Below are 12,460 nucleotides of genomic sequence, written 5' to 3'. Positions count from 1 at the left end.
TTAATACTTGGCTACTTCTTCTAGAACCAATTCTCACTTTAGTAGAGGAACTTCGGACATTAGTAGCATCTCTGATAATTAGCAATTAGTTATCAACAGATTCCCAACCACAGTTTTAACTTTTCTTTGGGACGATATAAGTGAGAGATTTAGCCTTGTCGTAGCGACTCTGAATTCATGATATCACTTCTTTTTTCATTTATGATGATGCAATAAACATAACGTCTTCTGTTTTCCACGTTTACCCAAGACTCTGGCTAAATAACAGCCTTGAGTGTCTACATCAAAGTCTTTGTCTTTGTCGTAGACCATGCATCTAAGATACATTGATCATCAAAGCCCTCATATCTGTGACAAATGACTTTATACTTTTATACTTTCTTTATATATATATATATATATATATTTTTTACACATGGATATGAGACGTTTGTTTTCCATCCATGGTTTTCTCCTCCTCTTTGTTTTGCTTGAGCGAGTCCTTATACTCAGCTATACATTTCACTGCTGCGCTGATTGCTGCTCAGATTGTCCTCCGCCGTGTTCATTCATCATGTGCATGTCTTGCCCCCACCCCTGTCAAATTAAGAACTCTCTCGTTGGAATCACGCCAGGGTAAATATTGTTGTCTGCTGTTAGTGATTAAGCACAATTGTTCCTAAGCTATTAGATTTGGGAAAATGACTCCGTTTTATAATGGAAACATAAGCAAAGGCTACAGGAAGTTCTGAAAAGCCTTCCCTTTAATGGCGAGCAGGTGATCTGGTAATGGGTCTCGACTTTGGGCTGATGCGTGTGTCATAGCCTGAGTGAATCGTCCGACCGAGCATTGTAATTCCACTTCTCATGCAGCCGAGCGGCTCCTCCGCTGCCCTTGGTGCCGAGTGCCAGAACATTCCCCATTGACTTTGATTCCTGAGGAGCAGCAAAGGAGCAATTGTGGATGTCCTCAGCAGGGAGGGTCGGGAGGGACAGAATACAGATCAGGGAGGCTCTCCTCGGCATTTGTCCTTGAAAATGGCTGAAGCTACAATTGTGTCAAAAAAGTTTAGTCTGGAGGAATAGCAGACTTGATGCTGGATGGCAGGTCTTTTAAACTTCCCTTATAACTCATAATGTCCTTTTTGTGGTTGTCAGTCGCTGGCTGCCATTTGGCAGGTGCACTTGAATGCAATCAGAATTTGTTTGTCTTTGTATCGGTCAGCTCATTAACAGGGTTATGAGACAGAGAGGGATGAAAAACAACCCAGAACGTTTGTATTCCTCAGAGATATACCCAAGAGCAATTTGTTACCACTTTCCAGTCTTTGTCGTTGGGAAAAAGTTTGACCTGTCAGGATCAATTGTTGCTAATTCCGAATTGATTTGAAGAACTAAAATGACTACATGAAAGCGACATTCATTTTTTTTGGTCTAGTTTTTCTGCTGTAAGTAGTCATTAATAATTTATAGAGGTGACATCATGTCACTGTGGTACAATGGAAAAGAAAGTCATTTCAGAAGTATGCATCAGAAATTAGCCTAGTTAGCACAGCTAGCATTGCAAAGAAAATGTTCTTCATGTATATTTCAATGGAATGAAGACAAGTCACATTTTTTTTTAGCATTAATCCAGCTCTAGTGGCTTTATTGAACAGCAGTGTGACATAAAAGAAGGTAGAGAGAAAGAAAACATGTACAAAATGGCACAAGAATGGGAAATGTTAAGGACTGTAGCCTCTGCTAGCTCCCATGCTAGCTCTACCAACTGAGCCATCCAACGTCCTGCAGATCTCTCTCTTTTTTTTAAACTTAACTTTTGATGTTGTTTTTAGTCATTTACCAGCCAGTAAGGGACATTTTGTGTTATTGTTTTGGTTGTTGTTTTTTAGGCTACAGATTAGATGCAGATTAATATGCATTGCATTTGTGTCATGAAGTCAAATGTTCAGATCTTAATCTTAGGGGGAAAATGACATAAGAATTTCACATCGGAAAATTAGGTGGTTCTCTCCAACTTCAACCTCTAAGTCCAAGATGGCTGACTGCAATTTAACACTTGACATACAGTACAGACCAAAAGTTTGGACACAACTCTGTGTCCAAACTTTTGGTCTGAACTGTATGTAGAACAAACAGTTAAATATTTTCACTTCTAATCAAGTGTATCTCATAAAATGTGTGACACCATGTGCCACACAACTTTATTGCTATATAATGTTGCAACAAATTGTTTTACCGATATGGTGTGTTTAGTGGTCAGAAAAAGACTGAATTTTTCAGCTTCCGACCTGTTTCTGTGTGTGTCTTTGCCTTTCCTGAGAATCAAAATTATTTTCTGATAAACAATCTGCTTGTTTTAGAAATATGTTCCAGTTTCCTAGTTTCCTGTGTGCTTCCATTGCCACTGTTCCCCTGGTTAGCACTCGTTTTAACCTTTTTTACGCCAGTGTCCTTGAAACAGGCTTACAGAAAATGTTCATTGTGCAGTCACACAGTGTTGCTGTCCTTGTCTGAAGTTATCTGTTGGCTGGATGCTTTATCTTAGCAATTTGTGAAGCAAGATATTATTATGTTTATCACACAGCGTCTTTGAAGGAAGCGGAGTCTGAAGTTGCTTCAGTATGATCACATATTTGTCAGATATTGTGCTATCAGGCCTCCCTGACTGCATGGAATTGAATATTGATGGAGTTTTAAAAGTTTGAAAGTCATACTTTTGAAGAAACTTACGTAAATGCCTCCTGCTTAGCCATTCGGTTTCTTTTGCAGGCCTCTACCAGCTCTCTCCAACTGTGAACATGCCACAAGACGACACGGTGATGATTGAGGACGATAGGCCGCCCCTGCTTCCAGCCAACCTGTCTGACCAGTCGTCCTCCAGTTCCCACGACGACATGGGCTTTGTGGGAGAAAACCCGGTTGCCTGGATACGTGAGATGCCCAATCATAATGAATGGTAGGTTGCAAGTTGTTCTTTACAACTGGCTGAATCTTTCATGTATCATTGAACTCTAGGTAACCCTTGGTGGAGAGAAGCAGGATGGTGGTTGTTTTAAGATTTTTACAAAAAAAAAAAGTTGCTGTGAAGTATTACCTGTTTATTTTACCATCTCAAAATATTCATAATTCTAAACCTTGTTATATTTGACCAAATTTTAAGCAAAATACAGTGGTAGGGGGTGCTGTGATGGCGCAGGGGTTAAGCACAACCCAAATATGGAGGCCTTAGTTCTCGACGCGGCCGTCGCAGGTTCGATTCCCAGTCTGGCAATCTTTGCCACATGTCTTCCCCTTCTCTCATTACCCATAGAGCCAGTAAAACTGTAAAAAAAGTAAATTATAGTAGACCATGATGCTAAAGACAACCCAATTAAACAAGATAACCCTTTCACTACATGAGTGGTGCCCAAACTTTTTGCCCTGATTGTTCAAACTGGCAAATTTAAATTACTGGCCGGCCATAAAACTCATTAAATTAAAAATGCTAAAAACTTGTTTTTTTTATCTGTTTTTTTCTACTTGCTCAACAAAAAAACAACTTTTTAATGACGCATTTACAAAGGACTTTAGACTTAGTAAGAGAAAAATGTCAACATTTTTTGGGTTATCAATTGTTGGCCAAAACTTACTATTCCAGACCTGTGGTCAGGGGCCGAACAGAATCACTCTGTGGGCCACACATGGCCCCAGGGCCACACTTTGGACACCCCTACATGATATTGCAGATGCACTATAAAGTTGAAAACTATAGTACTATGTAAACTATGGCATTACCTTTTATACTAAGTAGTTAATAAATAGAGTGCATGTGAGTTTTTAGCCAGTAAAGATATAAACCAAAGGACTTGTAACTATAATTACCGCAAAAAGATGGTTTTATGTAAGTGCTGACTGAAGGGGGCCATTTTAAAATTTTACATTTTAAAATGTAAAATTTCTTTACATGTCAAAATGATTCTCTTGGTGTTGATCTGTCAGCAGGTCAACCAAACGACTCCATAGCAACCAAAAGAGAGAGATACAGGATTGTGATTTTATGTTGCATGAAGGTTATATCTGAATACAAATGTCTACGCGGCTTTTAGTAAAAACTTTCGTAACAGTGTGTTGGTGTGTGTGCTGTGTAAGGGCGTTTGTTAAATAATTGATTAGCAGTAGAAGTCAAACTGTGAGTAAAAAGACTCTCTGGGGCTCAAAGTTCCTCCACCTCCTCAACTCCAACCACCCATGGGATTTTAGTGCCCGACTCGGCGTGCGGACCACAGGCCCGGCTGCAGCACCCGCGCAATAAAATGAAGCCAAGGCTCATCAACCTTGTCAGAACACGAAGTCTCTGTTGGGAATGGACCGCTTAAGCTGAGGAACCCTTTTTGCACCAGGCTTGTTAAAAAAAAAAGGCAGACATTTTAGCAGTTCAGCAGTGCTAAGGTCGCACAGACATTCACCTTAGCACTTTATTTTTTTTTAAGCTGTGTTTTTTTTTTTTTTTGCGTGACAATCTTAGACCTTACACCAAAGATAGACTTGCTGAGTCAATTTTTTTTTCCACAATTCAAAGTTTTCCTCTCCCTAAAGTCTCCCCCATCTCTCCCTCTGTTCCTCTCTTCCTCTGACTCATTTATTATGGATGAGTGGATTTGCTCAGCATGCCTGCTGTTCATGATGTCAGAGGTTTGTCATAGTGGATTAGGTCTACAGCATATGTCTGAAATGCACTCAGACTTCCTCACGCCCCGGCTACACACACACGCATGCACCCCCCCACGCACACATGCTGCCCACACACAACCACGGTGTGTTGACGCGCATGGGGCTGGAGTTTTACCACATACTGGAGCCTGGGGTTATTCTGAATAATTCATGTTTTGAAGTCACAGACACACATCAGGCACACATTGGCTTTTACTCACCAGCTAACAGCTGGCTGCAAACAGTAAGAGTGCATCGTCTTTCTGACTTACTTATACCGTTTCTCATTTTTCTTCCAACATCACATTGGGAAAAAAAAAAAAGAAAACATCCGGGGAGGAGGAAGGGGGGCTGCGGGTCAGCCAGAGTCCAGTGTACTGGAACTGTTGCTTTTTAATTAAGCTCTTTCTATAGTTGAAGTCAAGGGTCTGTGTAGATTGAATATGTATTGTGCAGAGCTGGGAGAGTCTCACCTTTGCCCTCTATTATTATCCAGCCTTCTGTCCTCACGGGAGAACCTGGCCAAGGCCACAGCTATGAACATGCTGTGCATACGCAAGAGTGGCTGGACGGCTTGTTAAATCAGTGTGTTTTTAGACTCTCCCTCTTGTCCTCCTTACTGTCCCTACAATTGGACAAATTAGTATTTTCCATCTCCTACCTCTAATTCCTTTTGTCCATCATGTTCCAGATAGAACGGCTTGGAAAATGCATACACACCCAATGAGGTTTAGACAACCACAAACCTGAATGTATTTAATTGGGATTTCATGGTAGACCAACTCGAAGAAGTGCCTGATTGTAAAGTCGAGGAAGAATGATGCATGATTTCACAGTCTATTAGAAATAATAAAGTAGAAAAGCGTGGTATACATTTGTATTCAGCCACTTTTATCTCTACAAAATACAGTTCAAGTACAGTAGAGTCCTGTAAATACTTAAGAACCTCCATAGAAACATTAAAGCTGCAAATTTTAATAGTTAAAACATCAAATATACCTTAACATCTTAGCACCACTGCAGGAGCTAACAATCACAATCTTCTTTATCTCCAGTCTTGATGGTTACAGCCAATCAAATAAATGCCTCTCATGTATTGGTTGTTTTGCATATGCCAGTCTAGCTATTTCCGCTTCCCAAGCTAGATTTTTATTAACATATATATATCCTCAAATATAATTGGTGTTAGTTTAGCACATAATTGAATACGTTGAAGTTTTTCCATGTAATGTAAAAAACATGGGAGACCTCTGGCACCGCTTTACTTTCTTTTCTTTCGTCGTGTTTTGATTTCTGCTTTACTTTAATTGTCTCTTGTCCAGATTTCTCTTTGGTTCATCCTCGTCATCGGATCCTAGCCTGTGACACAACCTCTGTGACGGGACGGACCTTGTGAAGAGACTTAGAGGAAAACGAACTATATTTTCTCAATGTCCTTCGCTAATCCCATATAGCCTATCCCATAAAGCGTAGCTGAACGAGTCAGTTTTATAGGAAACGAATAAAGTTACAATACAAATTTTTACCAGTCCTTTTCACTGGTGTGTAATAAATGTTAGGAGCAGTGTGCTTCTCTTCAAACTAGCTTTAAAAGTCAAAGAGTCTCGATGCGTTAGTCTAAAAGCCTAACGCATGGGTGTAGAGGAGTTTGTGAAGCTGATGCAAAGCAGGATGGTGATGGAATCCAGCATGTGCTATCTCCTGGGTTTCAGTGGATAAATAAAGGCTTTAAATTATTACTTTGCATATCAGCACTAAAGGTTGCTCAACACCGGGTCCCGACCCTCCACATTAATTTCCTCGGCTGCGTCTCCCTCCTCCTCATCCTCCTCCGTGAGCTTTAATGGAAAGCCAAACGGGAAAACCATGTCGAAGTGATATTAAGCAAGACATATACAACACACCAGTAGACATAGTGTCCAAATAATGGGAATAAACAAAGAGATAAAAGGATTTGCTAATTGGAACCGGACGACGTTTCATATTTATGGCAGAGTTAGTCGAGTAAAATAGGAATGCTTCTTTTCTCCACCTGGTTTTTGTCTCAGGAGCTGATGGAGTGCAGTTGTGCTTTCATAAGGGCGTGTGTGTTTTCTCGCTGCGCTCAGACCCGTGCTGTCTAAATGTCCTAAACCCTAAATCAAGATCTAGGAAAAACATTGGAGTTGAGGGTACTCAGAGGGTCAGTCCCGTCAGGTGTGCAGCGAGCTGTATTAAATCTACGGCCTGACGTGTTATTTCCGGCGTCTCGGCTCCGTCGCCCGCTCACCTTTTCCTTTCACGAAAGTCGCCGCATTATATGTGATTTTTACCGAAGCGCTTCCTACTTTGTCTATAAGGAATAATAAAATAAAAAGCAACTTTTCAGCTTTTCTGTGACAAAATATGCGTGAGTGTGTGCTTAGGAGACGTTTTAGAGACAAAAGGAGCGCTGCAGCATCCTGGCGTTGATTGAGGGAGGAATGAAAGCGTCTCTCTTCTCAGAAATTCATACTCTCTCTTTCATCTATGAACTCAGAGTGATCTTTGTTCTTTTCTTAAACTGCTCCCGGTTTTGATGCTGAACACAACAAACTTTGTGCCAACAGCAGAGCTCTGATAAATCATTAACTTTTAAAGACCGTATTATAGTCTAGAACTCAAGGACTTGTGTTTTTAGTTCTTATTTTTGTGACACACATAGTTTTGGAGGTGTAAAAGATAATCATAATTTTAATATAACGCTCCTAAAATAGGCTTTCCCGACTATGTACAGTTATTGTTTTTACTGTTTCTCTTATTTTATGTATTAAATTGTATGAATGCTTGAATTTTGGTTAATTGTATAGGACTATGAATGGAAATGAGCATTTTGCTAAACTTGTATATTTACACCAACACTGTACCTTCACTAAAACGCACTGTCCTATTTAAAAAAGAGACATATTCAGAGTGAAAAGACAAAAATGTTAGTTGAATTTTTTCCCCTTTTGCCATTTTAAAACTACAAACTTCAGTGTAGTTTCTTAAGATTTTAGTTGATATGTTATTACAAAGTAGCAAGTAATTATGAAGCGGAATGAACATAATACCTTTTTTTAAACGTCTTTTATGACTAAAACTTGAGAAGTGTGGTATGGATTTGAAATTTTCTCTCTAAAACCAATGCTTTGTTGAATATTTAGGAGCAGTTACAGTCATCTAGAGATTTTCACCTCTAACACCTGATATTTGCAAATATCTTAGCAAATATCAAGACAAGGCTAACTTACAAATATCTTTTTAGCACAGCATTGGAGGTTGTTTTAAATCAATAATTAAATCTTTGTTGATTTTAAAAAAGTGGTATTTCCATAGGCAGATTATTTCACTTATAACATGGGGAAAATGCATCATTATGAAAGTAATCTGCCAGTGGAACTATTACTTTTGACTAAATATTAAGGAATTACTGACTTTAAAAAAAAGCTCCCATGTCTTGTTGAAATGTTAGTTGAGTGTTACTTTTGTCTTATTTCAAGTGTGCTAAGATATTTACACAGAAAAAAAAGAGACCAAAAATATTCGGTAAGGTTTTGACAGGCGTTCACTGTCCAGGCAGTGAAAGCCTGTCTTGTCTCATTATTTGTGTGTACTGATTTATATCGATTGCCAAATATATTCAGGCTTCGGACCTTACCGAAACCCGAATATAAGCAAATCGTTTAAAAATTTTTTTTTAAAAATGGCAAGAGATTATCATAAAATCCTTGGAAACATAATACGAAACAATAGAAAACAAGTGGGAGCTCTGCAGCAGCGGTTAGTGGCGTCTGGATCTTTCTCCTGGACGCGGCTGAGGCGGGTGTCAACTCCTATTAAGTTAAGAGAGCGGCGAATCGGACAACCAGAGAGACGGTGTGAGAGAGAGAAGGAGAGTGAACTAGACTGTGTCCTCCTCGGTCTCTATGAGATGTCACAGGTGGAGACATCATTTCGCAGGCAGCCCTGACACAGGCTGTCAACCAGCCAGAATGGAAAAGGATTCCAGTCAAACATACAGGCAGACATTTATTTATATCTTTTTTTCACACCCACAAACACACAGACGCACGTAGTCTCGCGAGTGTTTAGATACACATTGGCTGGTAAACAATTTCACAAATTAACATATAAAGTGGAAAAAAGGTCCACACAGACCCGAGAAACAAACTTTGCAGGCAGACTGCCTACTTGGGTTGACTCCCTAATAGTCTCTATAATCAGCAGGGTAACTAAGATCCCCTTGTGCTCCATTAAGCTCATTCTTTTCTCATCAAGTTATCAACATAGTGACATAGAAATGCAAAAAAGGCCCGTAGTGCACACACACACACACACACCCCTACAAACACATACATACATATTTACATATATGTATGTTTTTTATTTTACCAGTTATTTTGATATTTGACTAGTTAAAGTCATTGAATTTCGATTTGAACTTTATATGCTGATTTTATTTTTGATTGATTATTATTACTATAATTATTATTTGTGTTGTTTAACCGTTAGTTTGTTAAGCCCCCCCACATACAAAAGTAATTAGATTATAGACGTTAGTTTAACAGGTCAGCAGTTAGTACGGTACTTTATCTTTCAAAGAGCAAGATGTTGAAACGTTATTTTGTTCTGGCAGGCCCTCCGAAGACTCAGATGCTTAGCTATTACGGTGGTGACTTGTGAATTACGATGCTACAATGAATGAAATGTGCTTTAGAGGTGATTAGATCTCATAAAACCATAAGTAAACTTATCCTTGTTGGGAGCGGCATGCTGTTGGATCGTTTTTTGTTTTTTTTTTCTTTTTAAAAACGACAGAAAAATAATCAAATTATTGCACAGAGTACATCTGGTTTAGAAGCGCATTCTAACCTTTGGTTGAAATGGTGCATTTGATTTCATTCTGTAGTAATAACACAACAGACGAAAAATACAGAAAATGTTACTGTCTTAATCTATTTGTAGTCTAAAGACAGGAGCATATAGAGAAAAAAGATACAAGTGCGGAAAAATGTGACAAGCGCAGAGCACTGCAAAAATATTGCGCGGTTTTAGGAGCAATGCCAGAAAATTTACAATTAACTCCCCATGCGGATTTCAATTAAAGGAGCTGGAATACATTAACCTTTCGTGGTCAGTTGGGAAAATAAAGGATAACCGATTTTCTGAAGACGAATATGCAGGAAATGCTTTCTTCTAGTTTAAGCTACTCTGATGTTTCAATCATTCAGTTTTCTGAAACAAGGCCCAGTATATGCATATATCCTACAACAACATCAACACAGCAAAAAATTACAAACTTACAAGTAAACGGTATCGGTTAATTAAACGACAAAACCGAAAAAATTAAAAACAGTATTTATGAGAAAGAAAACAAACAACTCACCTCCATATTGAGGTGCAACAAATACAGTCCTTGCTCGCGATGTCTCCAGTTCTTAATCCAAAGCTTTGATTTTTGGTTACGTCTTTTTTGGGTTAAAATAAGTCCACAAACTAAAGTGACCGCTTCAACGTCGTTGTCCATGTTTGTTTACTCTAAATTCATGTGTGGTAGTGCAGAATTTTAAGGGATTTCATATCTGGAATTGAAATGTCCTTGAGTGAAACCTCAGACTCTGCAATCGAGTCTGAGGTTTCACTCAAGGACATTCAAATTATACCTACGATTTTTAATCAGCTAGTGTGCGGTCTCTCACGTTTTGAGAATCGGCTGACAGTTCTAAAATCATATAGTGTGAACTGGGCTCAAGAAGTATATGTGCTTGTAAGATTTGGCTGTTTCTTTCTACAATAAAGTTTTGTGAATATATATATATATAAAGCCTCCCAGGAGGCTGGAGAATGTGAGCAGGCTTTGCTGATGTACCCGGTAATTCTTCAGCTATTCGTCAACTGACAAAAATTGTTAACGATAGGTTTATTCATTCAGCCAGGGCTTGACACTGTCACTATCCTAGTGCTTTGCAGTTAGATTGTAGTTGTTACTATTAAAACATTTATTAATGTCTGTATCACTTGGCCGTTCAAATGATTTACTAATCGGATGTATACATTAGGTTGTGCCCATTGTTCTCAACGTAAACATCGTTTTTAGCCGTTGTTCTGTCACATGTAAACAGAAATGGCTAATGAAGTATCTTATAGTATTCATCATTTATTTTTATAAATTATTTATTCTCTAACAAGAATTTTTACAAATACAAGTTCACGCAGGTTGGTCGTGACTGTATTTGTCAGGTAACACACATTTCCACACATGCATTTTTTTTTTCCAGAAATGCCACAAGTGCCCTGTAGCTGTGTGCGTACCGAGTACGTTTCACTGGGACGCCGCTGCTAAAAACATGTCATGAATGTTCTCATTCCTTCAGTGCCCCTCCCTTGTGTTTATCTCCAGCTCACTGCACAATGCTCGGGGTGTGGCGGCGACATGTGGCACACTGTGCCTCTTTGATTGTGCTGCAGCTGAATTTCAATATTTGTGATAATGCAACCTGTTTGCTAAGGCTTTTTGTGGCAAGTGATTTCTGGCAACGCTGGTTTCTCTTTAGAAACTGCAGCACAAGAAGAAGTGAAATTAGATTTGCAGCATTTCTGACATTCAAAACAAGAGACAAGAGATATAATTAGTAGGGAGTATCTAGTGTTAGTGAATAGCAAAACTAGCATTACAAAAACAGTTGGCTTGATGTGTGTCCTCTGCAAACCTTTGACAGAGGTTGGAATCTTAATAGGATAATAGAACAACTTTGCTGTACTCAGTCTGTCCTTTCTGTTGTCAACTTAAGTCTTTCTCTTGCTTTCTTGCAACGTGGATAACATACAGACATCTTTAATCCCCATTTAATATCGTCCTTGCTCCTTTATACGTTCAGGGTAGCAGAGAGGTTTGGGTTTCTGCTTACGCTCGTCCCCAGGAGTCGAGCGTAAGCAGGGTCTTTAGACCTTTTCCAGGCCACAACAGCTGTTTCCATTACAAATGTGAGCAAAACTTTGTCAATATTCCGCTAATGTCGACAAAACACAATTTCGCAATTGTGGCGAGTTTTGTCAAATAAGAAAGAAGCGCAATTAAAAGCATACGTGAATGAGTCTGTTTACACAGTAAGTCATTAAAAAGCTTCATCCTCCGACCTCTTCCTGTCACCATCTTCTTTGGGATTTGCTCCAGTGTTTTTTTGAATTTGGAATTTTTTCCATTCAGCAAATTTATTTTCAAAATGTCAAATTGCACAATTATAAAATCAATAGAAACACCAAACAAAACAAATGCATGTATTTATGCACCCACTGAAATCTAAGGATGATTTAGAGAGACCCGTTAAAATCGCATGCATGTTTTGAGCCAGAGTACCAGGAGAAAACCCACTTAAACCCACAGAAAAAATAAAAACACATCTACAAAGTATTAATAGATTTATTTGATTTTCTTTTTTCACCATTTCCTGAAGGTGAATGAAAAGTGTTTTTTCTGGTTGTCCTCTGGTGCACGTCTGCAGCAACTTCACATGTAATACCTTATGCACTGAAGGCAGGCCAGCGATCAGCAGCTCAGCCATCCAGTCAGCTGAATCAGAGCGCTCAAACCTCTGGAGAACATTTCTCTGGTTTCTCTTCTATACTGGTTTTGATGCGTGTAAATATTTTTCAGGACTTTTACCTTTTATTCACAATAAGATGGGTTTTCTATGCCTTTTTTTAAAATCAAGTTCTTATTTTGCACAGAAGCTAATTATAGGTAAAGTCACTATAAGGTGATTGTCAGCGCAGAGACCTTTTAGCAAGC

At 38.9% G+C, this 12,460-nt stretch overlaps 1 protein-coding gene across 2 annotated transcripts in view; it reads left to right on the top strand.

Annotated features, from left to right (window-relative positions):
• The window catches only part of LOC116711717 (partitioning defective 3 homolog), a 396,764-nt gene that overhangs the window by 212,100 nt on the left and 172,204 nt on the right, over positions 1–12,460 (top strand). For both annotated transcript variants that reach the window (XM_032551185.1, XM_032551184.1), the window contains one exon: positions 2,752–2,938. In XM_032551185.1, the coding sequence (XP_032407076.1) occupies positions 2,752–2,938 (187 nt within the window). The remainder of the gene's footprint in view (positions 1–2,751; positions 2,939–12,460) is intronic.

Source organism: Xiphophorus hellerii, chromosome 21 (assembly GCF_003331165.1).
Source record: "Xiphophorus hellerii strain 12219 chromosome 21, Xiphophorus_hellerii-4.1, whole genome shotgun sequence".
NCBI classification, from domain to species: Eukaryota; Metazoa; Chordata; class Actinopteri; order Cyprinodontiformes; family Poeciliidae; genus Xiphophorus; species Xiphophorus hellerii.
This window is presented reverse-complemented; position numbering and strand designations above follow the sequence as displayed.